The 27,044-nt window shown below is 37.9% G+C and overlaps 1 protein-coding gene across 3 annotated transcripts in view; it reads right to left on the reverse strand.

The window, feature by feature from the left end:
* Positions 1-27,044, reverse strand: part of HMG20A (high mobility group 20A) — a 92,188-nt gene that overhangs the window by 32,029 nt on the left and 33,115 nt on the right. For 2 of the 3 annotated variants that reach the window (XM_004468159.5, XM_058294562.2), the window contains exon 2: positions 21,468-21,604. The exons of the other annotated variant lie outside the window; for it this stretch is intronic. In XM_004468159.5, coding sequence (XP_004468216.1) covers positions 21,468-21,544 — 77 coding nt within the window. In that variant the 5' untranslated portion in view covers positions 21,545-21,604. The remainder of the gene's footprint in view (positions 1-21,467; positions 21,605-27,044) is intronic. 3 annotated transcript variants of the gene reach the window in all.

Raw genomic sequence — 27,044 nt, forward strand, 5'->3', positions numbered from 1 at the left:
CATTCAGCTTAACCATATACCACAAGCAAACAATCAAACAGCCAGGTGTATATCCCAAAACCGTTAAAGAACTCATTTAACTGGCAACTTTCTAATCTCAAAATTCAGCATTTGGAGTTCTTGGCATCCTCCTCCCTTCCATTACCTCCCCGCCCCCCTGCCCACCAACATACACACAAAGAAGATACATTATCTGGTGGGGGATAAATGAAATGCCTTTTCATTCTCTATGCCAACATGACCTTCTGAGAATGGTTCCCAGTTATCTTTATTTCTGAAATGTGGGTAGGCAGCAGGACTACACAACCGTAACAACAAATAAACAGATCATATAAAACACTTGATTTTCCTTTAACTTTGTTTTATTCAACCCTTATGGTTTCAGAAATATTTGCCTTAGTGTTACTGAGTAGTTACTTAGGTCCCTAAGAAATGAGTAATAAAGTGGGTAGATGGCCAAGGCGCCAATATCAACATAAGAAGGAAATAAGGAAAAAGTCCAGCGAAACCCAAAGGCCTCTAAACTAGTTCAATAATTGAAAAACAAAATGATTCCCAAGAATGTGGCTGGAATCCTGCAAGAATCAGCTTTCAGATGGTCTGTTTGTGATGAGTGATTCAAATTGAATCATGGCTACTGACTGCCAAAAGCTCTTTACCCTTCATTGTAGCATCTGTGCCTGAAAATGTCCCAGCTCTCTGTCCAAGCACTGAGGTCAAATGAACTTTGAAATTCTATGCAGAACACTTAAGAAATGTAATGAATGGTGCTCTGGAAGGGGAAAGAAGAGAAATATGTACAAAGGCAAACTACTATGTAAGCTTGGTTCTCCATTGCAGTTTACATAAATATATCACGAAGATGTTTCCTTGCAGAGGGGACTCACCCAATGAAGGCCAGTTAGTTTCTACATGGAGGCCTCACAAAATATCACCTTGGGGTGTACACTTTGAACCACGGTCTGAACCGTAGCTTTGGAATTCAGAAACCTCCTCTGACACTAACCACTTAATGAAAAAACCTGATGTAAAAAACAGTGCACCCAAGTGCAACGGCAAAGATCAACAAGGAAGGAGGGTCCAATAATGAGCCCTTGATACTGATAACTATGCTTAGGAGCCTGTGTGCCTGAAATATGAACTAGGTCTAGAGTTGTAGGGTACCTAAGAGTTACCTCCTGAAAGCCTCCATGTTGCTCAAATGTGGCCACTCTCTAAGCCAAACTCAGTATGTAAATGCATTACCTTCCCCCCAGCGTGGGACATGACTCCTGGGGATGAGCCTCCCTAGTGCCGAGGGATTACTACCAAACATTAACTGGAGAAGCAACTAGAAAGAGACCTCGAATAAAAGGGCCAGCTCAGACCAGCAGAGTATCTCAGCCTACATGTTGGATCGAGTGTTAAAAACTGCTCTTTGACCTTGAATAAAAGGGGGAAAGGGCAAAGACAAATGAGTTGATACGGCTAAGAGTCTTCCAAAAAGTCGGGAGGTCATCAGAGGGATCGCACTTACCCACACCTCAGCAGGACCCCAGAAAAAGCCAAAGTAGATACAACCCTAGGTATTGGTTGTTCTGAAGGCTACGGAGATCCACAGGGTATATAGTGATGGCAGATGGATTTGGAGCTTTGTGTCATGGAAGAGGGTCCTACTTTGGAATTTGTGCTCCTGAGTGTGATTGAGCTGGACTCAGATGTGACTTTTCTACACATTCCTCTTCTGTCACTTTTACTGAACCTGTAGTTGGCGCTAGGGATGGTCCATACTCAGGAGACTTGAATCTCTGGACTGCCCATGTGCCAGGTGGACCCTGAGCCTCAGCAGAGTGGCGACTCCTACTCTCTGATTCATTGGTCTTACCCAGGTCAGCTAACAGGGAGGTGAAGATGGTCAACCACCACACCAGGGAATCAAGAGCGCCTACAACTGTAAGCAGAGGAATTGCATCTGTCATCCATGTGAAATCTAAGCCCCCTCTTGATCTAGAGGTGGAGGGAACATAACCATCCCAGGGTCCACAGAATGGAGGAATAAAATATGGACTAGAGTGGACTTACTGATATTCTACTATAAAACTATTGTGACGAGTAATAGAAGAAATTTTAGCATTGAGGTGGAGAAAGTGACCATAGCAGTTGCTGAGGGCAGGGAGAGGGTAGAAGAGATGTGATGTGGGGGCATTTTCAGGACTTGGAGTTGTCTTGGGTGGTACTGAAGGGACAGTTACTGGACATTGTATGTCATCCCATGGCCCACTGGGTGGACTGGGGGAGAGTGTAAACTATAATGTGGACCACTGACCATGTGGTGCAGCAGTGCTCAGAGATGTATTCACCAAGTGCAATGAATGTCCCATGATGATGTAGGAGGTTGTTATGGGAGGAGTGGGGTGAGGGGGGTGGGAGGTATATGGGGACCTCATATTTCTGAATGTAACATTAAAAAAAAAAAAGACAAAAAAAGAGAGAACTGTTTCTGGGAAGTGGATGTGGCTCAAGCAGTTGAATGTCTGCCTCCCACATGGGAGGTCCTGGGTTTGGTTCCTGGTGCCTCCAAAAGAAAAAAAGTTTTCTCAGGGGAGTGTATACTTGGTAGATATGGAGTGTTAGTGAATAATATTAAAAAAAAAAAAAAAAAAAGCCAAAGAAATTATTGTCAGCTAAGACTGTTCTAGTAACCTTTACCAACAAAAGTGTTAATTTTACAAATGAGACTATGTCATTCCAAATATGTTGAACAGTACTGGAAGCATAATTTGTACTTCCATTTTCTGTGACTGGCTCTTTTCAAGTGTCCTCCCCTTAAATTACATGTTAATCCCTCTTCATTAAGTCTTCTCAAGGAGGAGCATCTTATTCCTTCCCCACCACCCCTTTCTCAACCACATACCTCACAGTTGAGGTAGAATTTTGCCCTCCTTCTTTTCCTTATGCAAAAACCCAAGTCCCTCTACAAAATATGTCACTTGGTATGGCAGTATGAGATTATTTATGAATTCCAAAAAGAGAGATTATGTTTGTAATCTTTTCTGTTCCTCTGGATGTAATCCCCTTTGATTGTATTAGATTCAGCTGAGATGTCTTTGATTAAGTTATCTGTTAAGATTAGGGCTTTGAGTTGACTCGTCAGTAGGGCGTGGCTCAGGGTTGAGTCCCTGCCCCCTTTATAAGCTAAATAAATGGACACTCACTCAAGAAGACAAAGGAAAAGAGAAAGCTCCACAGACATGGAAGAGGAGAGAACTTGGTCATTTTGGTCTTTTCATGTGACAGAAGGGAGACAGCTTTAACAGCTAAAGCCCGGGGAAAAGAGATAAGTCATTTGCCTGATAGTTCACAGCTGAAAAGAAAAGAGCAGCTAAGCAGCTGAGCATCTGATAAGGCCCAAGAGATCAGGCAGAGATGGCCTGCCATCTTGCTTCAGTACGTGGCAACAGACGTAGGTGAGAAAGCAGCCTTGAGCTGGACTCTATAGGACCTTGTAACTGTAAGCTTTTACCCCAAATAAATACCCTTTATAAGAAAAGAACCAAGAGGTTTCTGGTACTCTGCATCAGCAACCCTCCAGCTAACTAATACAGAATCTGGTACCAGGAGAGTGAGTACAGTCTGATGTAATTACCAAAAATGCTGGAACAGTTTTATAAATGGATAGGGGATAATTTTTTGAGGAATTGTGAGATGCTTGATGGAAAAGGCCTAGCCTGCTTTGAAGAGACTGTTGATAGGAATATGGGGCCTAAGGTTATTTCTGATAAGGTCTTAAGAAAAATTGATGAAACTATTATTGGAAACTGGAGAAGGGTGATCCATGTTGAGAACTTAGCAAGATTGACACCTGATGTTACATGAAAGAATCTGAAAATGACAAAGTTGGACATTTAGCTGAAGAGCTTTCCAAAGTAAACTTGGAGAATGAAGTCTGGCTTCTCCTTGCAGCTTATATCAGGATACTAGATGAGAGGGATAAGTTGAGAACTGAATTGCTGGGCACAAAGAAATAAGAAACTGATTCTGGAAATTCTAAGCCTCTGGAAATCAAGCCTCCAGACGATAGTGCCCCATTTGAGGAATTAACTAAATCTGGAACTTGTAAGTCAAGATTGAAAATGCAGTTATTCAGGAAAGACTTGTGGAAAGTCTTACTGTCTGATGGCTAGGACCCCTGCTTCCTCCATGCTAAACCTACAAGCTTTTTGCTAGATCTATATGAACAAAAGCACAGTTAGCCTAGACAAAAGAGACAGAGAGGGGAGAGATGGAAGGGAAAACAGCTTTAAGAGGAAAATCATGGAAGCTGACGTCTGGAATTAAGACATCTCCTTGGGCCGAGAGAGGAACCCCACCCATGTGAAGAGAGGAGGTGAGTTTGCCCTGGCATTTGAAGAGGGTGGATGTTCTAGCCTGCTGTTCAGGGAGAATTTTGCTACCCCAGGCTACAAAGAGGGTGAAGCACATTCCCTAAGGGTTAGGGAGAGTGAAGTGAGTGAAGTTGCCATCCCAGTGCTCTGAGAGGAGCCTATTTCCCATAGAGCAGGGAAGGACAGGTCACCTGTTCTGAGAAGGTTGGGCCTGTATGCCAGAGATTAGGGAGAATGTTACCGCCACCTCACCATACTAAGGTACCCCAGAGACTGGGGAAAGACTAGCAATCACCCCAATGTTCTTAGAGCATAAGGTCCAGAGCTAGGTAGCCACCCAGATGCTTGATGAGGGCAGAGCCTAGAAAATGGCAGTTGGGCAAGCCTGTGGAAAGGGTGGGCTGGGCATGAGGCCCCAAGGAGAAGAAATCATCATCTAAAGAATGAGAATCAGACTAACGCTCTGCAGGTTTTCAGAACTGCTGGGGACCAGTGACTGGTATTTCCCTCCCAAATTCTCCTTATGGTAATGCAAATGTTTATCCTAGGTCTGTCCCTTTGTATATTAGAAGCAGATAAATTGTTTTGTAAGGTTCACAGGTCTACAGCCAGAGGGGACTTTGCCCCAAAACAAACTATATTTCTATAAACTTACTGTGATATGATTTTGTACTTAGCATAGTTACTGATTCAAGGTTTTTTGGAATACTGTAATATCTTTTTTGGGATTCAGAGGATGGAGCATGGCAGTTTGAGATTATTTATGAATCCCCCAAAAAGAGAAAACTTATACTTGTAAACTGGTTTGTTTCTCTGGGTGTGAACAGAGCAGCTGAGCAGCTGATAAGGCCCGAGAGACCAGGTAGAGATCGCCTGCTATCTTGCTTCAACACATGGCAACAGACTTTGGTGAGAAAGCAGCCTTGAGTTGGACTCTTTACCCCAAATAAATATTCTTTATAAGAGGCAACAGATTTCTGCATCAGCAACCCTTTGGCTGACTAACACCCTGGCTATACCAACCTCAAATTCAAGAATCTTTGACTACTAGCTCCTATCATTTCAGTTCTCTCAATTATTCCTACTAAAACCATGATTTAACCACATAAACTTCTGTTCATATTAAGTCTCCTGTTCTCTGTCCAGTTTAGATTCCATGTCTGCATTGCAAATATTCTTTTGCTAACACTCTCATCAACTCCATTGCTTTGCTTTCTTTCTACACCCCAGCTACAGATCAAATGAGTTTTGGTTCAAGATGCTGTTAGAGAAAAATCACTAGGGAAGCAAACGTGGCTTAACTGATACAGCATCTGCCTACCATACAGGAGGTCCAGGGTTTGAACCCAGGGTCTCTTGGCCCATGTGGTGAGCTGGCCCACACTCAGTGCTGCCGTGTGCAAGGAATGCCATGCCATGCAGGCATGTACCCTGCTTAGGGGAGCCCCACGCACAAGGAGCGCGCCCTGCAAGGAGAGTCGCCCTGTGTGAAAAAAAGCGCAGCCTGCCTAGGAGTGGCGCCGACACATGCAGAGCTGATGTAGCAAGATGATGCAATAACAAAAAAGAGACATAGATTCCTGGTGCCGCTAAGAATGCAAGCAGACACAGAAGCACAGCGAATGGACACAAGAGAACAGACAATGGGGGGGTGGTAGGGGGGCGGGGAAGGGGAGAGAAATAAATCTTAAAAAAAAAATCACTAAATAAAGGACTTTACACTATAAGTTTATGGTATCTAACCTTACTTGGGTCCCAATGCTCTCAGCAGTCTTACCATATGTTCCCAGAATATTTCCCAGATGTTGTATCAGTTCTTTCAAAACGTGGTTCCCACCCAACTCTAATCTAAATCACACAAACCCTCCATTTCAACCTCATCTCTTCATACTCCCCACCTCTAACACCAAAAGCCATTTTCAATTGTTTTCTTGTTTTAACTGAGATATAATTCACGTACCATAAAATTCACCTCTTTAAAGTGTGCAATTCAGTGTTTTTAAAAGCATATTCATAAGACTAGGCAATCATTACCACTAATTCCAGAACATTTTCATCACCCCCATACCCATTAGCAGTCACTCCCCCTTCTCTCCTTCCAGTCCCTGGCAACCATTAATTTCCTTTCTGGCTCTATGGATTTGCCTATTCTGGAAATTTCATATAATCATACAAAATGTGGTCTTTTGTGCCTGGCTTCTTTCACTAAGTATCATTTCTCAAGGTTCATGTACATTGGAGCATGTATCAGTATTTCATTCCTTTTTATGTCTGAGTAATATTCCATTATATAGATATACCACATTTTGTTGACATATTCATCAGCTGATAGGTATTTGGGTTATTTCCACTTTTTGGATATTATGAATAATGTTACCATGAACATTCATTTTAAGTTTTTATGTGAATATGTATTTTCAACTCTTCAGGGTATAACTGTGCAATTGCTGTGTCATATGGTAATTCCATGTTTAATATTTTGAAGAACTGCCAAACTGTTTTCCAAAGTGGCTGTATCATTTACATTCCTATGAGTAATGTATGAAGATTCATATTTCTTACATTCTAAGACCTGTTGTTTCCTGTTTTCTATTTATTATAGCCATCTTAGTGGATGTGAAGTGGTATCTCATTATGGTTTTGATTTGCATTTCCCTAGTGAATAATGATGTTGAGCATATTTTCATGTGTGTTCATTTGTATATCTTCTTTGGAGACTTGTCTAATCAAATCCTTTGCCCATTTTAAATTTAGGTTGTCTGTCTTCTAATTGTTGAATTTTAAGAGTGCTTTACATATTCTGGATATATTAGATATATGATCTGTGAATAGTTCCTCCCAATCTGTGGGTTGTCTCTTCAAAGGACAAAAGTTTTAAATACTGATAAAATCCCATTTATCTGTTTTTCTTTGGTAGCTTTTGTTTTAGATGCCATATCTAAGAAGTCACTGCCTAATCCTGGGTTACAAAGATTTACTACTATGTGTTCTTCTAAGAGCTTTATAGTTTTAGCTCATATTTAGGTCTTTAAAACATTTTAAGTTTTGTATATAATGTGAGGTAGGGGTTCAAATTCATTCTTTTGCATGTGGCTAACCAGTTACCCCAGGACCATTTGTTGTTTATCCCCCGTTGAATTGTGTCAGCATTTTGAAATTGTTTTACACTCTCTAAATGTACTATATATGCTTACCTCTACATCTCTTCAAGTGCCATATGTTGCCTCTGGTTGGAACTCTTTATTACTTGAATTTCTTTGCTGGCTAATTACTCATCTTCCAGATCTCACATTAGATGAGTCTTCCTTTAGCATATTTTCTTGGATCAGTCAAGAATGTATCAGGTGCACCTCCTACTCCCAGAGCATCCTGTATTAAATCCTTATTATATACCCTACCCAATGTATTGTACTTGCCTTTTTCAATAATAACTGTAGTTTTGTTAGGGCAGGGACAGTACCTTATTTACCTCTGAATTCCAACCCCCAGTCTGATTTTGGGCATATTACAAGCATTCATTAAATATGTATTTGATGAACAAATATAATTATGTAATCTCACAGCTTCATCATACTATTGTAGTCACACTTTGCCTAAAGGCACACCTTATCCCTCAATTGAAGGAAGCTCCTCAGTCATTTATCCTTTATGGCTCAGGCAGGTGCTTTTGCAGATGTACAAGTTCACTCATTATGTATCTTTTGACTGGCTTACCTGTGAGTTTTGGGGAGCCTCCGTGCCCCTGTAAGTATAGTCTTATATATGCTTTCTCCTTTGTTACTTTTAAAGAGTGAGACTGTCTTCAAGCAATCACTCTTCACGTCAATTTCAGTGAAGATGGCTGATTAATATAAATTCTGTGTTGTAATTTTCAACTTTTCATTTATGCTAATATTCATGCCTATGCTTTTTTAAATTTAAATTTTATTTATTTATTTTTTAAAGATTTATTTATTTATTTAATTCCCCCTCCTCCCCTGGTTGTCTGTTCTCTTTGTCTATTTGCTGCGTCTTGTTTCTTTGTCCGCTTCTGTTGTCGTCAGCGGCATGGGAAGTGTGGGCGGCGCCATTCCTGGGCAGGCTGCACTTTCTTTCGCGCTGGGCGGCTCTCCTTACGGGGCGCACTCCTTGTGCGTGGGGCTCCCCTACGCGGGGGACACCCCTGCGTGGCAGGGCACTCCTTGCGCGCATCAGCACTGCGCATGGGCCAGCTCCACATGGGTCAAGGTGGCCCGGGGTTTGAACTGCGGACCTCCCATATGGTAGACAGACGCCCTAACCACTGGGCCAAGTCCGTTTCCCTAAATTTCATTTTTTTAAAGATACTTAGATTACATAAATGTTACATAAAAAAATATAGGGGATTTCTACATCCCCACATCTTCTACACTTTCCCACATTAACAACATCCCTCATTAGTGTGGTACATTCATGGCAACTGATGCACGCATTTTGGAGCACTGCCACTAAGCATGGATTACAGTTTACATTGTAGTTTACACTCTCTCCCACACAATTTCGTAAGTTATGACAAGATATATAATGGCTTATATCTGTCATCGCGATGTCATTCAGCACAATTCCGAAGTCCTGAAAATACCTCCGTATTACACCTGTTTTTCCCTCTTGCTGCCCTCAGAACTGCATTTCACTTAAAATCAAGTTTGCTCAAGATTTACTGAAGTTGCTTCAGTCTCTCACTCGGTAAGCAAAGGAAAACAAACCAACAAATCAACAAATGTGCCTGCTTGTTCATTTATTGAAACACTTACTAAGTCACTACATAATGCTAAGCACTATGAGAGGTTCAGAGGATTTAAAATATGAATATGTTGTCCATATGGATCCTGCCATCAAGGTATAATTCACTTTCAAGTGAAAGAAAAGGACACATGAACAGATGATCAGAACAAAATGTGGTAAACACAATAACTGAAGAGTGTAAATACTGTGATATGAAAAAGCTTCCTGGAAGTGATTCCTGACTGAGTCTTAAAAAATAGAGCCTGCAAACTAGAAGCCCATAAGCCAAGTTCAACATCCAGATTTTTCTTTTTGGTTAGAAATATATTTTTAAAATATTTGAATATGTTGCCAATATTTAAAAAGGGTGCAGTTACAACAAAAATCAGTAGTTCTGATTTCTTCTATTGAAAACAAAATCTGTCAGCACCTACCTATATTCAATAAGGGCAATATTCGGTGTTATATAGTGGCTGTCTCAAACATAGTCTCCATCCTGCAAACTCATTTACATTCCCTGCCTTGTCTTATAAAATTCGAATCTTACAAGAATATGAAGTAGTAGGTTAAGCAAAAGGGAATGGCTGGACACAGGAGAAGAATATTCTAAGAGAAAAAGAAAGACTCTTGAGCAAAGCAAGTCTTCTTTGTGAATCTCCAATCCCCAGACTCTTTTCCCCAAAGAATTTTTAGTAAAAATTTTCTTTTCACTTCCTTACATTGCCTAAAATTTTTATCAACTAGAGCTTTAATTAGTTTAACTAGCAATCTCTTTGAAAGCAAAAGCTTTCCCCGAAAGCAAAAACTCCTTTCACTATCTAGTAGCATAGAAAGAAGTACAAAACCACTTAGCCAGCACAACCAGTTAACTAATAGTTAAAAAACTTGATTAAAATGAAGAATTAAAAAATAAATGCATTTTTCTTATTTTAATTTACATATATATTAATATTCATCCATTCATCAACCTTTTGATTTAAGTCCAAGGCATTTCCTTTGAGTAATCAACTGGGGCTCTGTACTGTTTTTCTGAATTCTATAATGTCCTGCCTATAATTTCTAGTTTCAAATTCTTTTATATAGAACAAGAACTTAAAATGATATTTAAAAATAAGTCTGAGGGAAGCGGGTTTGGTTCAACAGATAGAGTGTCTGCCTACCACATGGGAGGTCCAGGGTTCAAACCCAGGGCTTCCTGACCGTGTGACGAGCTGGCTCACGCGCAGTGCTGATGCACGCAAGGAGTACCGTGACACGCAGGGATGTCCCCTGCATACGGGAGCCACACGCACAAGGAGTGCACCCTGTAAGGAGAGCCACCCAGTGGGAAAAAATGCAGCCTGCCGGAGAGTGACGTTGCACACATGGAGAGCTGACGTAGCAAGATGACGCAACAAAGAGAGACACAGATTCCTGGTGCCGCTGACAAGAATACAAGTGGACACAGAAGAACATACAGTGAAAGGACACAGACAGCAGACAACTGGGGGTGTGGGGGGAAGGGGAGAGAAAAAAAAGGCTGAGGGAATGGAGAACACTGGCTAATCCCACCACGCTTTGGGTTAAGTGAAATTCAGTTAAGAAATCCTTTACCATAGTGAAAGAGGAGAGATGAAAGATGAGGGTAGGTAATTTGGGAGTAATTAAATATTTACTTTTTTTGTTGGAAGGAGGCTGAAACACTGGAAGGCAATTAGGGTATAAATATAAGGCATAGGGAAGAGAAGGGCATGAGGAGTTGTGTGTTTGGTGGCTGGGTGCAGAGGGCAGGAAACATGGCCCTCTATTTCCAGACTATATAGCCCAGGCTATTATAATTGACAAGTAATAATTTAAAAGAAAATGTTGGTAGGCTAGGGGGAAATAGATTCATTCATCTGACAAAAATGTACTGAGCACACACTAGTCTAGGTACTTTTATATATACTGGGGTACAGCAGTGATCAGAACAGGAGAAAATCCCTGCCCTTATGGAGCTCACAGTATACTGTACAGAGTGACAAAAAAACAAGACAAAATAAGTAAAATGCGTATGTTAGCTAGTGATAAGTATTAAGAAAAAAAATAAAGTAGGGAGAGAGGTTAAGAAGAGTTCAAAGGAAGGAAGTGTCTGCAATTTTAAATACAGAGGCCATGGAAAGCTTCACTATTTGGGGGGAAAGACCTGAAACAGGTGAAAGAGAGAACCACACATATATTTGAGGAAAAAAGTCTAGAGGAAACAACTAATGCAAAGGGAGAGTACTAATGCAAAGGGAGTGGACTGAAGGAGGCCACTGTGCCTGAAGCATACTGAAATAGGGGTAGAAGTAGCAGATGATGAGGTTTGAGAGCTAACGAGGGGACCAGATCATATAAGGCTTTGTAGGTCATAGTAAGAATTTTGGCTTTTACTTTGATATGGGAAGCCTATGGAAGATTCGAGTAGATAAGGCATGTGATCTAACATTTTTATAGGATAACTCAGGACGCTATTTTGATTAAAAAGACTGGACTGGAGAAGGTCAAGGGTGGAAGCAAAATCATTTGGGAAGCTAATGCAGTAATCTAGCTGAAAGATGATGGTGGCTTGAATCAGAGTGGTAGTAGTGGCAGTGATGAGGATGGATCAGATTCTTGATCGGATTCTGAAGGTAGAGCCAGTTTATAAGATCCTGATAATTGGAAAAAAATTTAGGAATAGAATATATAAATAGTGGCCTGCATGTGCTTCTAAAATAATTATTTTTTAAAATACAGTTTATTTTTTTAAAAAGATACTTAGATTACATAAATATTACATAAAAAATATAGGGGATTTCCACGACCCCACTCCCAACCCCTCCCACATTTTCCCACATTACCAACATCCTTCATTAGTGTGGCATGTACTTTTAACTTTAGTCTTATAACCTGTTTAGTGATAAGTGGTAGGCTGTACTAATAATATATTACTTATAATTTTTAAAAAATTAAATAAAATATATGTAAATTTCTATTATTTATATAGGAGAATGGATGATGGGAGGGGAATGACAAAAAAAAACAACAAAAACCTTGGCCACAAAAGAAATAATCCCCCCTCTATTAAGTACATTTCTTGTAGATTTTATATTTCAACAATACCACCTTTACTATGTGACTAAGACTGTGCTTGTTGTCAAGTGGTATGTAGCTCTGCATTGTGCTCCAAAAAACACCAAAACCAAAACCAACCCAAAAACCAGTGAAAGGTGGGAAGGAGGGGCCAGAGTTAGAAACAAACATAAATCTTCAATTCTTATGATTTGTTTGAAGTAAAAGTTTTGCAAACACTTTTTTAAAAGATTTATTTATTTCTTCCCCCACCCCGGTTGTCTGCTCTCTGTGTTCATCTGCTGTGTGTTCTTCTATGAACACTTCTATCCTTATCAGTGGCACCGGGAATCTGTGTTTCTTTCTTTCTTTTTTTTAAGATTTATTTTTTATATATTTCTCTCCCCCTGCCCTTTCCCAGTTGTCTGCTCTCTGTCCATTCACTGTGTGTTCTTCTGTGACCGCTTCTATCCTTATCAGCAGCACCGGGAATCTGTGTTTCTTTTTGTTGCGTCATCTTGCTGTGTCAGGTCTCCGTGTGTGCAGCACCATTCCTGGGCAGGCTGCACTTTCTTTCGCGCTGGGTGGCTCTCCTTACAGGGCGCACTAATTGCGTGTGGGGCTCCCCTACGTGGGGGACACCCCTGCGTGGCATGGCTCTCCTTGCACACATCAGGACTGTGCATGGGCCAGCTCCACACAGGTAAAGGAGGCCCAGGGTTTGAACCGTGGACCTCCCATGTGGTAGGCGGATGCCCTATCCATTGGGCCAAGTCTGCTTCCCAGTTTTGCAAACTCTTGAATATTTCCTTAAAAATCTTGGTAATGCTAGGTTGTCAGAGACTGGGCACAGTTTAGATTTCCTTTCTAGACAGATGGATAATTGTACCTGCCTTTTTTTCTCCTCAGTGGAACACTGGTGGAGATTGTTATCATTAGGACATAAAATGTGTTTGTGAGGAAAAAAAACCTAGAAATACTTTATATCAGATGTATAGCACAGAGATAATATAAGGAAAATAAAAAAGTGCTCTGCCAAAGTAAAATTTGTCATTTTACAAGTCTAACTATTGCCTTTTGGGGTCACTGTCCACTGATCTGGCTTTTTCATATGACTATTGGTCCCAAGTTGCCCTTTCTACACAGCCTATCTAAGCATTCCTTATATGGTTAGTGAACAAAGAGATGACTGCCTAAGTAAGGTAACTTCTGGACGAGTTCCAAAAATAAGAGTTAATGTAATCCAATAAAACGTGGCATTACCAAGTACTTTCCCAAACAATTTACTGGGATACCTATATTCTATGACGTAGTAAAAAGGTGGGTGTGTATGATGTGGAGGCAGGGATAGGGGTAGAAGATGTCTGATAGGGATACTCCCTTCAGGAGGCCAGGGGATATCTGAAAAAGGCAATATAATTTAGCTTTATATTTGGAAAAAGAAGCAAGCTTGTTTTAATTACATAAAGAACATAAGGTAATGATCTTATTTGGGGAAATATATATATATAATATATATATATCCCCCCCCCCTTACCTTCTTGGTCATTCTCATGGACAACAGGGTTATTTTACATTTTTCAAGAGGGAACATGTGTTTTAGAAAAGCTGAAAAAATAATGCTTTTCAGACTTTTTGTATGTCAGACACTTAGGTGTCAAAGATACAGAGGTAAATGAGATTAACCACTAATTATTGTAACAAATTCACTTAGCTAAGGGTCCTATGAGTTTTGAAATTCAAACTCATACCAAGGAGGTAGACAGGATTCCCTTCTAGCTCTAAAACAAGCCTTAAGCTTGCAACAAATGTCCTTAGTATCTCAACCCCTGCAACAACTTATTAGTTAACAGTCTTAAGGATTCCTATTGGATCAAGGAACACTGCTTCTCTATTTTCTTACATTTTACATTGCTTTTTTCAGTTCAGTCTTGGTGCTGTGAAACAACACTGCGAAGGACAGGTGGAAAGAATGGTCCTTTCTGTTATAAGCAGTAACTCCCAAACCTTTTGCCCTCTCAAAAGCCAATAAAGGAGAGCAGATGTGACTCAAGCAGTTAAGTGCTTGCTTCCCACATGGGAGGTACCAGGTTTGGTTCCTGATGCTTCCTAGGAAAAAAAACAAAACAAAAACAAACAACAAGCAAAACAAAAAACCAACTCAGGGGAGCTGATGTGGCTCCGTGGTTGAGCACCAACTTCCCACATATGAGGTCCCAGGTTCATTCCCCAGCCCTCAATACCAAAAAGAAAAAAAAAAAAAAAAAAAGGCCAATAAAGACAGCAAGCAAGGGATAAGAAAGAATACTGGAGAACATTTATAAAAACATAATGTAATAGAAGAAAATGCATCCCATTAAAATATTCTTCATTTTAATCAAGTGACTTATAAATTCTCTTCTTAGGAAGAATTCCTAAAGGAAAAACAGAGGGCTTTGGGTAATAGGGGAATTTCCTCAGCCAAAAGTTGAAGCCAAAAATAAAATTTTAATTGCAGGGAGGCAAAGAGGTTAGTAGACTTTACTACTTTGAAAAGTAAAATAAAGATCAGAGTTTTCCTCACAAAACAAATGGGCACAATTGTAATGTGCTTAACTGAAAGAGAAATTTAAAAACACATAATTATCTTGCTGTGTTTTGCTTTTGAATCCTAAAAACTGATAATGATCTAGACTTTAGAAAGTTACCAAATACTCATAGAACTCAAACTTGGTATGTTTAAAGCTCTACTAGATGAGTTTCCTATTTAATTCTAAATAATCCATACACTCTGATAAGGATTCACCCTTCATACACAGAGCCTTCACAGACTCCTACTGTACCATGGCAATTCTGTCAGATGTAATCTGGTTTATAAATTAAAGATTTTATGTTTCCTTTGTAGTCAAAGGAAACAAAAAACAAGTTTAAGATCATAATAGCTATAACTCTAACAGAAGTGTAACAAGAACTAATTAAATCACCTCCTAATTCTTGGTGTTCAGTGGTATATTTATTAAAATCTGACAAAATCTTTATTTTCAGAGTTGCCTATTTCTATTCAAAGGTTCATTTAGTTCAGTAAGGAAGGACTGGGTCCTAGGATTAAACATTTGCAGTATGATTCGGTTTTCTCTTCTTTCTACACTAAATACATCCACTTGCCCGTGCCATCAAGTACTCTGATGTGAATGTAACTGGATTATTCAAACAGAAATACACTATTGTACCTAGCTGAGGCATTTTATGATCACCTGCTTTCAATATCCTATGTAAAATGGGGCTAATACCTGTTTACCTCAAATGGATATTATGAGGATTAAATAAAGTATTCCTTTGTGTGCTTTGCAAACAATAAGACTGTGAAAGCTATTTTTGTTAATTTTGTTACCATCTTCAATGAAATATTTATGAGGAAATGTACTACAAAGATTATACTTATATTAAAAGAATAGATATATAAGAAAAAAGATTGGAAGGAAATATATCAAAATTCTCAAAGCAATCATGTTATGGTGGTAGAATTATGAATAATTACTTTTGATCTTTCTTTTAACTCCTCAACTTTCTGTAATATGGCTGGATTATTTAAAGAAAAGTAACATCAAGAATCACAGACTTTTTAAAATTAAATTTTAACTTCACATGTAATAAATATATGCATGCACTGTCTTCTTTTTAAAAAAAATCAGAATACTATATATAGATCTAAAATTCCCTTTGACCAGTCTCCCTCTACCCACTCCCCACTCTCCAGAAAAAAACACCTGTTAGAGGAATTTCTGGCTTACTGTTGAAAGGAAACTTGGCTGGAAAGATCATTTCTAGTGATATTTTTTCTCTTTGTCTCTCAAAAATCAGAATTAACCCCAGGGCAGAGAAGAGAGAACACGTATACTCATATGCTATATTAAAAAGATCATTTAAATTCTGCATTCAATTTTCCAACAGCAGTGTTTTTAATAAGCAGTGTTTATTTTATTTTAAATTATGGGAGATAAGGAAAAGTATCATGTACCCCAAAACTCTAATATTTATTCCTACAAGTGCAATACCACACATACTACAGATTAGGGTCGTCTTCCTCACAGATAATTGACAAATTGTGATACTGAGGAAAGAAAAGTGTTGTCACTTCTGCATTCCTTCTCCACTGTACAGCCATAAATTCTGAGAGAGAGAAATTCGTACTGTTGGCTTGAAAAATATGGTTACCTCAATTTATATCCAGTAAATTTCCAAACAGAATTACATGAAAATAAACTGCAATTATCAATCACAAAAATAACATTTAATTATAGGAAAGCAGGCCATGACCATTAGTTCAATATGGCTTGGAATATCCTTAAAAGATTTAATTTTGAGTTTTACAATAGATGGGAAATTGATAAATGTACATTTTTATGTCACTGCTAGGTAAAGTAAATAGCTTTTTAGAAATAAATTGTCATTTTACTTCTTGCTAATATACCTTAATATGCCAAACCCAATACACCTGGTTCATCTCAAATTCTGTCAACTTTCTGCCCTCAGAAATTTGATTCCAAATCTTGCTTAGATGAAAAAGTAAAGTTATTGGAACTTTAATGCTCTTTATGTTTTTCCACAGAAGCATCTTCTCTGGAGGTGTTTATTCTTATTACAAAGTCTCTCGATATATCTAGCTTGGCTCTGGGTGTTTAATAAAGTTAGAATATTTAAGAGACAAAATTACAACCAATATATGCCAAAGTGAGTTACAAAGAAAAAAGAGTAACTGCAGTTTTCTACAACAAATTCACTCAAAATTTTGGAGAAAAACCCCAAAGCACTTTAAATTGTTGGTAAAGGATTATGTGCTACATTAACCATAAAGGAAGTAAACTAAGCAGGGGAAGAGTTTGAACTGAAGTCAAGAAGTCTGATTTTCTATTTAGGCTGTGCCACCAGCAATCTGTGTCTTCTGGGATCACTAAATCACTCTTCCTCCAAGTTTCCTCATTTGTTAACGAAACGGTTAGACAGATCAATTTTCAAATTTGTTTAGGTATCAGAGCATAACAGAACACCAGAAAATAGTACATTTAATTTAATGATACAAACTAGAAACAACTTTACAAACTAGCAGAGAATAGAAATACATTAAAAATTCAATATAAAATCACAACCTTGAACATACATATGCACACACAAACACAATGCATGGGGTGCATTTCTAAATTTTTCTGTATTTGTTATGTGGCAGGGAATAGTTGTTAATATTGAAGGTTCTGCAGTTAAGACTGCCTAGGTTCAAATCCTATATTTTATTTATTAGCTGTGGAACCTTGGGCAAGTTACTTAATATCTCTGAACCAAAGTTTGCTCATCTGTAAATGAGGATAATACTTATATCTATGTTAGGAGTTGTTTGAAGAATTAATCCACATAACATAGGTGGTGTGGTGTTCATCACATAGTACAAGCCTGTAATAGTTTCCTATGACTGCTGCAACAATTACTAAAAACTAGGTGACTTAAAACAACAGAAATTTATTCTCATATATTTCTGGAGGCTAGAAGTCTGAAATCAAGGCATCAGCAGAGCTATGTTCAATCTGAAGGCTCTAGGGAAGAATCCTTCCTTGCCTCTTCCTAGCTTCTGGTGGCTCCTGGCAATCCTTGGCATCCCTTGGCTGGTAGCTGCGTCACTGTAATTTCTGCCTTTTTCTTCACATGGCCTTCTTCTGTAGGGTTCTCTGTGTGCCCTCTCCCTTTCCTATAAGAACACTAGCCATTGGCTTCAGGACCCACCCTAATCCAGTTTGACCATATCTTAACTAATAACATCTGCAATGACCCTAATCCCAAATAGGTTCTATTCTGAAGTTCCAAGTGGACATGAATTTTGAGGGGACACTATTTCAACCCACTATAGAGCCTAATAACACTAATAATAGCAGTAACAGCAGCAAACATTTATTGTCTACTAAGTGTCAGGCACTTAAGAGTTTTCAATGTATTTTCCCACTGAATCCTCACAACCACCATATTAGGTAGATACTATCTTAGTCTTACTACTTTTATTTTATTTTAGTTAATTTTTCTAGTCTTAACTATTTTATAGTGAGCAAACTGATCCACAGAGTGGTTAAGTAACTTGCTCAAGTTTACTGTGACAGTCATTATGGCTGTTCACAAATATTTCTAGTTCTCCATTTGGGAATATAGTAGGACTGTATTTTCTTACTGCCTCTGAGAATAGATGTAGCCCATGTAACTCATTTGGTCAAGCAAAGTGAGTGGCATGTAATTCTTCCAGGCAGAAGCTTTAAGAGTCCATAAGCAATTCACTATATTCCCTTCCCCCTAATGCAGTCATCATGGAAGTATATATTAGGATGGATTTTCTGTCAGCTTGATTGCCTAAGTGAACACAAATAGCATAGCCCTCTGCTGACCCACTCTGAACATTAAGCATGAGTTAGAAAAAAAAGCCACTGAGATTTTGGGATTGTTTGTTACCATGCTAATAACCTAGCCTATTTTGACTGATGCCTTCGTAGTTAGTGAATTTCAGATTTAGTATCATCACTATCCTTTTTTCCACAAATAGTGACAAAAGTTAAAGATTAAATTATGGGAGAAAACAGTACAATTCTATCCCCTCACTTATTTTTGTGTGTGTATGAACCAATGAAAGTTCACCATTATCTAATATAGTATCACAATTTAGAATTATTGTTCCAAATGTCTTCATGACCCTGGGCTGGGAAAAATTTCCTAAAGAAGACACAAAAAGCACTAACTATAAAAATAAACAATGATAAACTGGAGTTCACTAAAATTAAGAACATCTGTTCCTCAAAAGACCACATTAAAAGAGTAAAAAGGCAAACCACATAGACTGGAGAATGTTATTTATAATTCATATACCATTAATGACTCATATCCAGAGTACATAAAAAGCTCTTGCAAATAATTGAGATAAAGATAAATGACCCAATTAAAAAAAAAGGCTAAATATAAAACAGGTACTTCATAAAAGGAGTTTATACAAATGACCAATAACCATTTGAAAGGGATGCTACTAAATACTAGAATGGTTAAAATGACAAAGACTAACAAAACAGGGTAGGCATGAATGAGGAAGAACTGAAATTCTCCTATGTTGCTTGTGGAAATATAAATTGGCAAGATTACTTTGGAAAATTGTTTGGCAATACTTGCTAAAATATTCCTAATCTATTCACCAGCAACTCCATTCCTAATAATACATCCTAGAAAAATGAGTGCATATATCTACCAAAAGACATATATAAGAATGTTCACAACAGCTTTATATCAAACTGGAATCAACCAAAGTGTACATCACCAGTAGAATGGATACATTATATTTCTACAATGGAATCAATGGAATACTACAAAGATCGAATGACTACTACATGCAGCATGGATGAATGACACAGACATAATGATGAGCAAGACCCATGAGATGTAAATACTGTGAACCCATTTATATGAAGTTCAAGAATAGGTTAAATTACTCTATGGTGACATAAATCAGTAGTTATCTCTGGTGGGGAAGGGAAGGTACGAGTGGAGAGTTTCCTGGAACGCTGGATGGATGTATTCACAGGTTCTTACATAAGAAAAATTCATTGATATGTCCATTTAAGATTTGTACACTTTACTGTATATAGCACACGCGTGCGCGCACACACACACACACAGGAAAAAAAATAGAAACACTGGTTTAGATAAGGAACCCAGCATTGGAAGGTCTCACAAAAGTCACCAGTCACCCATCCTAGGTTCAGTCTCCAACCTGGGTATCTCTCTTAGAGACGTCTTCTCCCGTTTCCAAACAGCTTTGACCATTAGAAGGTTTTTCTTTATAATGAATCCCAAACTTATTGCTTAGGAGCTTCCATCCTTGAGTTCTCATTCTACATTTTTGGGGACATACAGAACAACTGTGCTCCTTCCAAATCATTTCCCCTCAACAATCCAAAGACTTATCTGATGTCTGATGAGATTCCTTTCTTTGGTGGTTTGAAGTTGTATGTACCCCAGAAAAGCATGTTCTTAAATCGAATCCATTCCTATGGATGTGAACCCATTGTGAATAAGACCTTTTGATGAGGCTATTTCAGTTAAGGTGTGACTCACCTCATTCAGGATAGGTCTTAATCCTATTACTGGAGTCATTTATAATGACTGAATACAGAAAGAGATAAGAGAAAACCAGGGAATCAAGACGTTGAAAGCAACGAAACTGGAAAGAGAAGGGAGATATCATCAGATACTGCCGTGTGCCTTGCCAAGTGGCAAGAGAAGCCAAGAATCATCAGTAGCTGGTCTTCAGAAAGGTGAGGAGGGTATTTCTTAAGACACACAATAAGTTGAACTAGTGACAATCATTTTGATTTATACATTGGGAATAAGGATAAACATATGAGAAGGACTGGTTATGTCTGAAGTAGTGAATCATTATGGACTTGAGCAATTAAAGAGCATTTCCCCAATCTTAAAAAGCCAACTAAAAAGAAAATAAGGCATTCAAAAGTCTCTATAGGGTTAAAGTTTAGGAGATAAATGTAAAAGCTGAATAAGATTTTCTCATGCTCAAGCTGTGTGTTTTGAGTAGTTATTTGGGTCTTGAGTTTAAAAAGCCAATTCATAAAAGCTTGCCCATACTGTCATTTCATATCTATGATTGTCCTTTTACTGCTACAACCTCATATCTTTACTGTTTTGTCCTTTATTGCACACACTAGGACAATAATCAGAGAGAGAATTAACTCAAAATTATATGCAGATATGTCATTTGCAACATGAATTATATGAAGTAAATCTCATCCAAATACATTCATTTTATGACTCCAGGGAAGTTTTGGAGGAAAATATAAACTAGCCATAAGAAGAAAAATTTACTTATATTGCTTTACTATTATCTGAAAGAGAAGTTCTCACATGGCTGTGCTCTCTAAGAGAAAAGGTGCCATAAAATTTAGGTTCTATGGATTTGGCACAGAAATATGGACTGATAAATGCATGAAGACAATGTAGGTCATATTATCAGACTGCACCAGAGAAACTATACACATCTAAAGAATCTCATCAACATCAAGCCTTCTTAACTGAAGGCTTATGCTGCACACCTTCAATGATGCATTGATTTACAAAGCAAAAAACTAAATGTGGGAAGACATCTGACTGAGTTAATTTGACATGATACTATCAAACTTTCCTCAACTCCCCTGGAGCTACTAGCCCTCTCCTTTTATTCATCTAGCACTTGGCACTTAATCTCTATGATCAGGAATCTTATTTATTATTTTGTGTTGTAATTTCTTGTGTAAGTACCTGTCTTTTCCATGGAAGACACCATGCTCTGGATACCTCTCTAGCTTCTTCAAGGACTTTGGTTCACTTACTATCATTTTAACCTCTTCTGCAACAATGACTATCTTTTTCCTTCAGATATAAAGCATACTCTTGTCCTAAAAAAGAACAAACAACAGCAAAACTTAACAAAACTCTCCATTAATTTCTATGTTCCATTCTAGCAATTCCTGTTCAATTACCTTCATAACCAAGCTTCTTGAAAGATTATTCTAGTCACTGTTGCTACCCACTCATTCTGACCCAGAGTAAACTGGTTTTCACCCCTAACTCACTCTACAGATTGTTCTGTTTTAGTTTCTTAGCTGGTAAAACAAATACAATGCAATGAGTTGGCTTAACAAGAGGAATTTATTGGTGCAGGGTTTCAGAGGCTAGAAGGCTTGCTTTCTCCTGGCATCAGTATTTCCTGGCTGGCCAGCAATCTTTGGGGTTCCCTGGCTTTCCTGTTACATGGCAAGGCACATGGTGGAATCTTCTCCTCTCTCTTCTGGCTGTTGCCTGTGGCTTCTCTCTGACTTTCATTCTGCTTATAATGGACTCTAATAAGTAATCCAATAAAAGCCTAACATGATTTAGTTGGGGCATACCTTAACTGAAGCAACATCTTGAAGAAATCTTATTTACAGTGGGTCTATACCCACCAGAATGTGGAATAAGACCAAGAGTATGTCCAAACTGGGATAAACAAGTCCATTTACCACATTTTCAAAGATACCATAGCCTCTAAATTGCTAATTTGTATGGACATTTAACAAATCTTCACTCTATTTGGTTTTTAACTAATAGATGACTCTTTCCTTCTGCAAACTTTTCCCACTGTTTCCATGTATTCCATTCTCTTGGTCTCCATCTCCCAATCCCCATCTCTTAAAACTATTCCTTCAGTCTTTGGCCCTCTTCTTTCTCTACATGTTTTCCTAGCATTCTCTCTTAGTACCAGTGTTTCAACAATCACTTATATACCAACGATATCTAAATCTACCTCTTTTAAATTCCAGTCCTCTATCTCAAACTGTTGAGAGGATATTTTCCTTTAGTGTGCCATTAGCAACTCAAATTTATCATGTTTAAAACTGAATCCCTAATCTCTCACTCAGAATAAAAACCTGGGAATTTTTTTTTAAGGTACTGGAGCCAGGGACTGAACCTGGGACCTCGTATGTGAGCATCAGGGGCTCAATCACTGAGCTACACCAGCACCCCAAGTTGGTTTTGTTTGTTTTAAGGAGGTACCAGGGATCAAACTCAGGACCTCATATATGGGCACCTGCTTCCCAGGTGCTCAACCACTTGAGCTATATCTGCTTCCCTGGGAGTACTTTTTAATATTTCCCCTGCCCTTCCCTCCACATTCAATCCCTTAACTAAGCCTAGTTGATTTTATGCTCCCTCTTCTTATGTTCCAATTAATTACATTGTCTGTTTAAGTCTTTATTTTTCTTGCCCTGATTAACAGCCTCTTAACTGTTCTTCCTGTCTCTGATACGTCTCCACACAGCTGCCAGAATGATCATTCTAAATCATAAATCTTATTATGCATTGCCACTGCTTGCCTAAAATCATCCAAGAGGCTACCCACTGCCTTCAGGTCATTTTTACTTTTTCTTTTTAAACTTCTCTGTATTGTTTGAATGTTTTACAGTAAGGATACATCATTTTATCACTAGAATAAGCAATAAAGATTGGTTTCCCCCGCCTCCCTCCAATAATAGTGAACAATCACCAGTTTTGGGGCCAGGAAATGGATCTTGACATGTTTAAATGAAACAGAACAATGGAAGTTTATATAATAAAAAAACCCTAAATTTTCCTCATAAAACTGACTACTCATCTTTGGTAGGTATCCTCAATTTGTTGTTGCATGAAACATCTTACAAATTATCCTTACCCCTTTGGGGAGGAAGATCCAGCAGGATTGCTAATAAGATTGTTACATAAAGCTGATAAATACTCAATAAAAAATGTAGCCCTGCTCTACTCTTCTTTTTATGTAAAGATCAGTAAAAACATATCAAATAGCAGATGTCCAGGAAGTAACGAAATGACTAAGAATAGAATAAATGAATAACATAAAGTTTAATGTTCAATTTACATAAGTACTTATGATGGAGTTTATTTAACTTTCAAACTAGGAAGATTATTTTCACAATATCATATTTAAATATATGGTTTAGATCTTCAAATTAACAGGTTATAAGATAAATTTATTTCTAGTCTCCCCCATAAGCCTTTTAATTAGAGTTTCTATCTTTTTTCCTCCAATACATTTCTGTTGTAATCAACTCCAAAACCTCTTGAGAGTGAATACCATTCAATACTATTTTATATGTGCATTACAAAGTAAAGTCAGAGAAGTCATGAGATCCCATGGTGCCAGTTAAAGTACAATCTTCTTTCCACTGACTTCCGAATCATGTCAGCACTCCTGTTGTAAAACAGATTATAAATTTTAGGTGATGTGATCTGCTTGAAAGACAAGAGAGCAGAATATGGAGCACACTATTACAGGTCATTGCAAAGTAAGTTCATATCTGCAGCTAGAACTTATTTTTTATTATGCACATCTATTAAGTACTCAAACAATAAACATGAAGCCCAGCTGAGCATTGCACAGACTAGGTTAAACACATACATTCCCTACCTTCTAAGGAGGTATGGGTTGAAAAGCAAATTAACAATTTAGGTACTTTGGATAAAAAAAAAAAGTCCTTACAATCATTATACTCTACTCACTGCTTTCTAAAACAGTTCATACAGTACGCACTACTGAGCCTAAATCTACTTGTCCTAATTGAAAAATAGTGTGCTGAATTTCAAATCTTTGAACTTAAGCCTCCTACTGTATGAAGATCAATTGTTAACTAATAGGGTATTATCCTTGATATATAAAAATGCTGCTTCACCACTGGCTAGGAATATTCAATTCTATAATAGGATGCAATTATACCAATTCGTTCTTAAGACTACCACCTAGCCCCTTTGGGCAGCAATATTCATCTAAAGGGCAGCATTCAAGGATAGTATACAAATAGAGACCATGTCCAATCCTACATACACAACAGACATTAAATTACAAACAAAAATTGAGTTGCAATTTCTAGCGTGACAAGGTTTTACTTTTCTAAGTAAACAGTAAACTGTTTACAGAAATATAATTCTCCCAATGCTGACACAGGTCTAGAAGGGAAAGACTGTGAACAATAAATTTACTCCTTGCCAATGATGGTGCTGTTAGACACAATTCTTAAACAAATAAGAGAAAACACACATAATTAGTAAAGGCTGAAAGCTAGGAAGATATAGTTGACCCAAATCTTTCCTGAAACAATGTATGTGTGACAGTTTGAAGTTATTTTATGAATCCCCAAAAGAAAAATATTATGTTCTTGAACTATTCCATCCTGTGGGTATATGGCCCTTTTGATTGGACTACTTCAGTGAGGTGTGACTTAAGTTGGGTATCCTCCCTCGTACTGGAGCTTTATATAAACGGAGACACAGAGAAAGAAAGCTGCCATTTTTGACCCTGTTGTGTGAGAGAAGACTCAGGATCGCTAGCAGCCAAAACTTAAGCATAAAGCCCCTACGAGGCTGGGCTCGTGGAACAGCTAAAGGCTGAAGAGACAAGCTATATGCCTGAGAGCTCACAACTGAACTAGGGAAGAAAGTGGAATAGCCTGAGAGAGCAAGATTGGAAAGAGACAAGCCCTATGCCCAGCTGCTCACAGCTGGACTCCGGGAGAAGTATATTCTGAAGGGAAAAGCAGGGACCTTGGAAGAGATGGGCACCATCTTCGCTATGTGGCAGGACGCCAGGATCACCCGTAGCTGACTCAGATGAGAAAGCATCTCTGATGATACTTTGACTTGGACATTTCATAGCCTTGGAACTGTAATCTTTTACCCTAAATAAAGTCCTCATGATAAAAGCCAACCCATTTCTGGCACTTTGCATTGGCAGCCCTATGGCAAACTAAGACTATGAATCTATACACTTTTCTCACTATCATGTATTGCTAGACAAAGATTTTAATTAAATGTCTTGGAGAAGAAATGAGAATTCTGCAAATAGTATGTTTTGCTAGGAAATAAATAGCTAGAGTTAACATTGTCTTTCTGGCTAAATAAAGCTAGTCTTTCTCCTTTTTAGAAAAATATATATATAATACTCCTTTGTTTTTATTTAATATAGTGGCTAAATTGGCAATTAGCTTGAAAAGACAGTTTTTACATATGGCAGAATTCCCTGTACTTAACCCTCCCATAACCATGATGTAGCATGTTTGTATATTATAGGAGTACTACAGAGAACTTCAATATTCCTTTTATTCTTTCACTTGTAGAGTCAGTGATCTGCACTTTAAAAACCAAAATAAAAGCTTGCAATAACAACCAGAAGATCAATAAATAGATGAAGTTTTAAAAATTACTTCACTCAGAGAGAATAAATATTTTCTAAAGGTAGAACATATAATACTATAGTTCAAAATGTGGCCTTTTCTAAGCATTCAAAATTCTTATTCTTCTTGTTCTACCCGTCACCACCAGAGCCCTGAACCTGCTAATATGCATTAAACATTTAGCAATTTTTTTTTTTCAGTTCACAGGAGAATTCTAAGTATGGTATACAAACTTCGGGAATAAACAAGAATACCTTGTTTATTAAACATTATGAAATCTGACAAATCCCTAAAACATTTCCTCCTGAAATGAAATTTATATGGTCTAAAATTTGTATTAAAGCAGGGGTTCTTAACTTTATTTGTTCCATGGATCCCTTTGCTAGTCAGGTGAAAACCACTGACTAAGTCCACACTATACTGTATATTATTTAATAACTATATCATACCCACACCAACATGTCCCTATAAGAATAAGCTTTTTTTTAGTATTTCAATTCAAGCTCATGGACCCATGGTTAAGAACTCCTGTAGTAAAGGCATTTTTCTCCATGGGTTTTGAGAAATACTAATGATTTGAAACCTTTTTCAAATTGTTAGACTTATAATACTCTATCACACATACAATTAAGGATCTCATTTTATGGAGATCAGCTTTAAAAGCAATCATTTAATTAAAAACTAGGTCTAAGATGAAGAAAGCAAATATAAACTCCCTAAGGAAAAAACAGAATATTTGGTAAGATCACATCATAATAACTCTGTATATCTACATAATGTATATGAAGACAGTATTGCGAAATGTGGTCATTTTTGCCTTGTTCTGATGAAAAGCTACATCATATACTTACTGTGGGAGTATTATGACAGCCTATATACCTAAAATAGCTAAGTCTTTACATAAACAATACTGTAAACCTCAGTAGCAAACAAGTTCAATTTTATGTTAAAAAAAAAAAAGCTCTGAAAAAGAAAAGTTGAGAACTCTCTGCCTTTGTTTATAAGAGCTCCAATCTGAAAAATGTGGACAGGCAGTACTTCAGTAAAACCTGCCTGCAACTGACAGATTAGCTTAGCATATAAAATATACATAACTGAGAAGATTGGCTAATCATCAAGAACTGTCTCCAGGACA

This window comes from Dasypus novemcinctus, chromosome 3 (genome assembly GCF_030445035.2).
Source record: "Dasypus novemcinctus isolate mDasNov1 chromosome 3, mDasNov1.1.hap2, whole genome shotgun sequence".
Taxonomy (NCBI): Eukaryota; Metazoa; Chordata; class Mammalia; order Cingulata; family Dasypodidae; genus Dasypus; species Dasypus novemcinctus.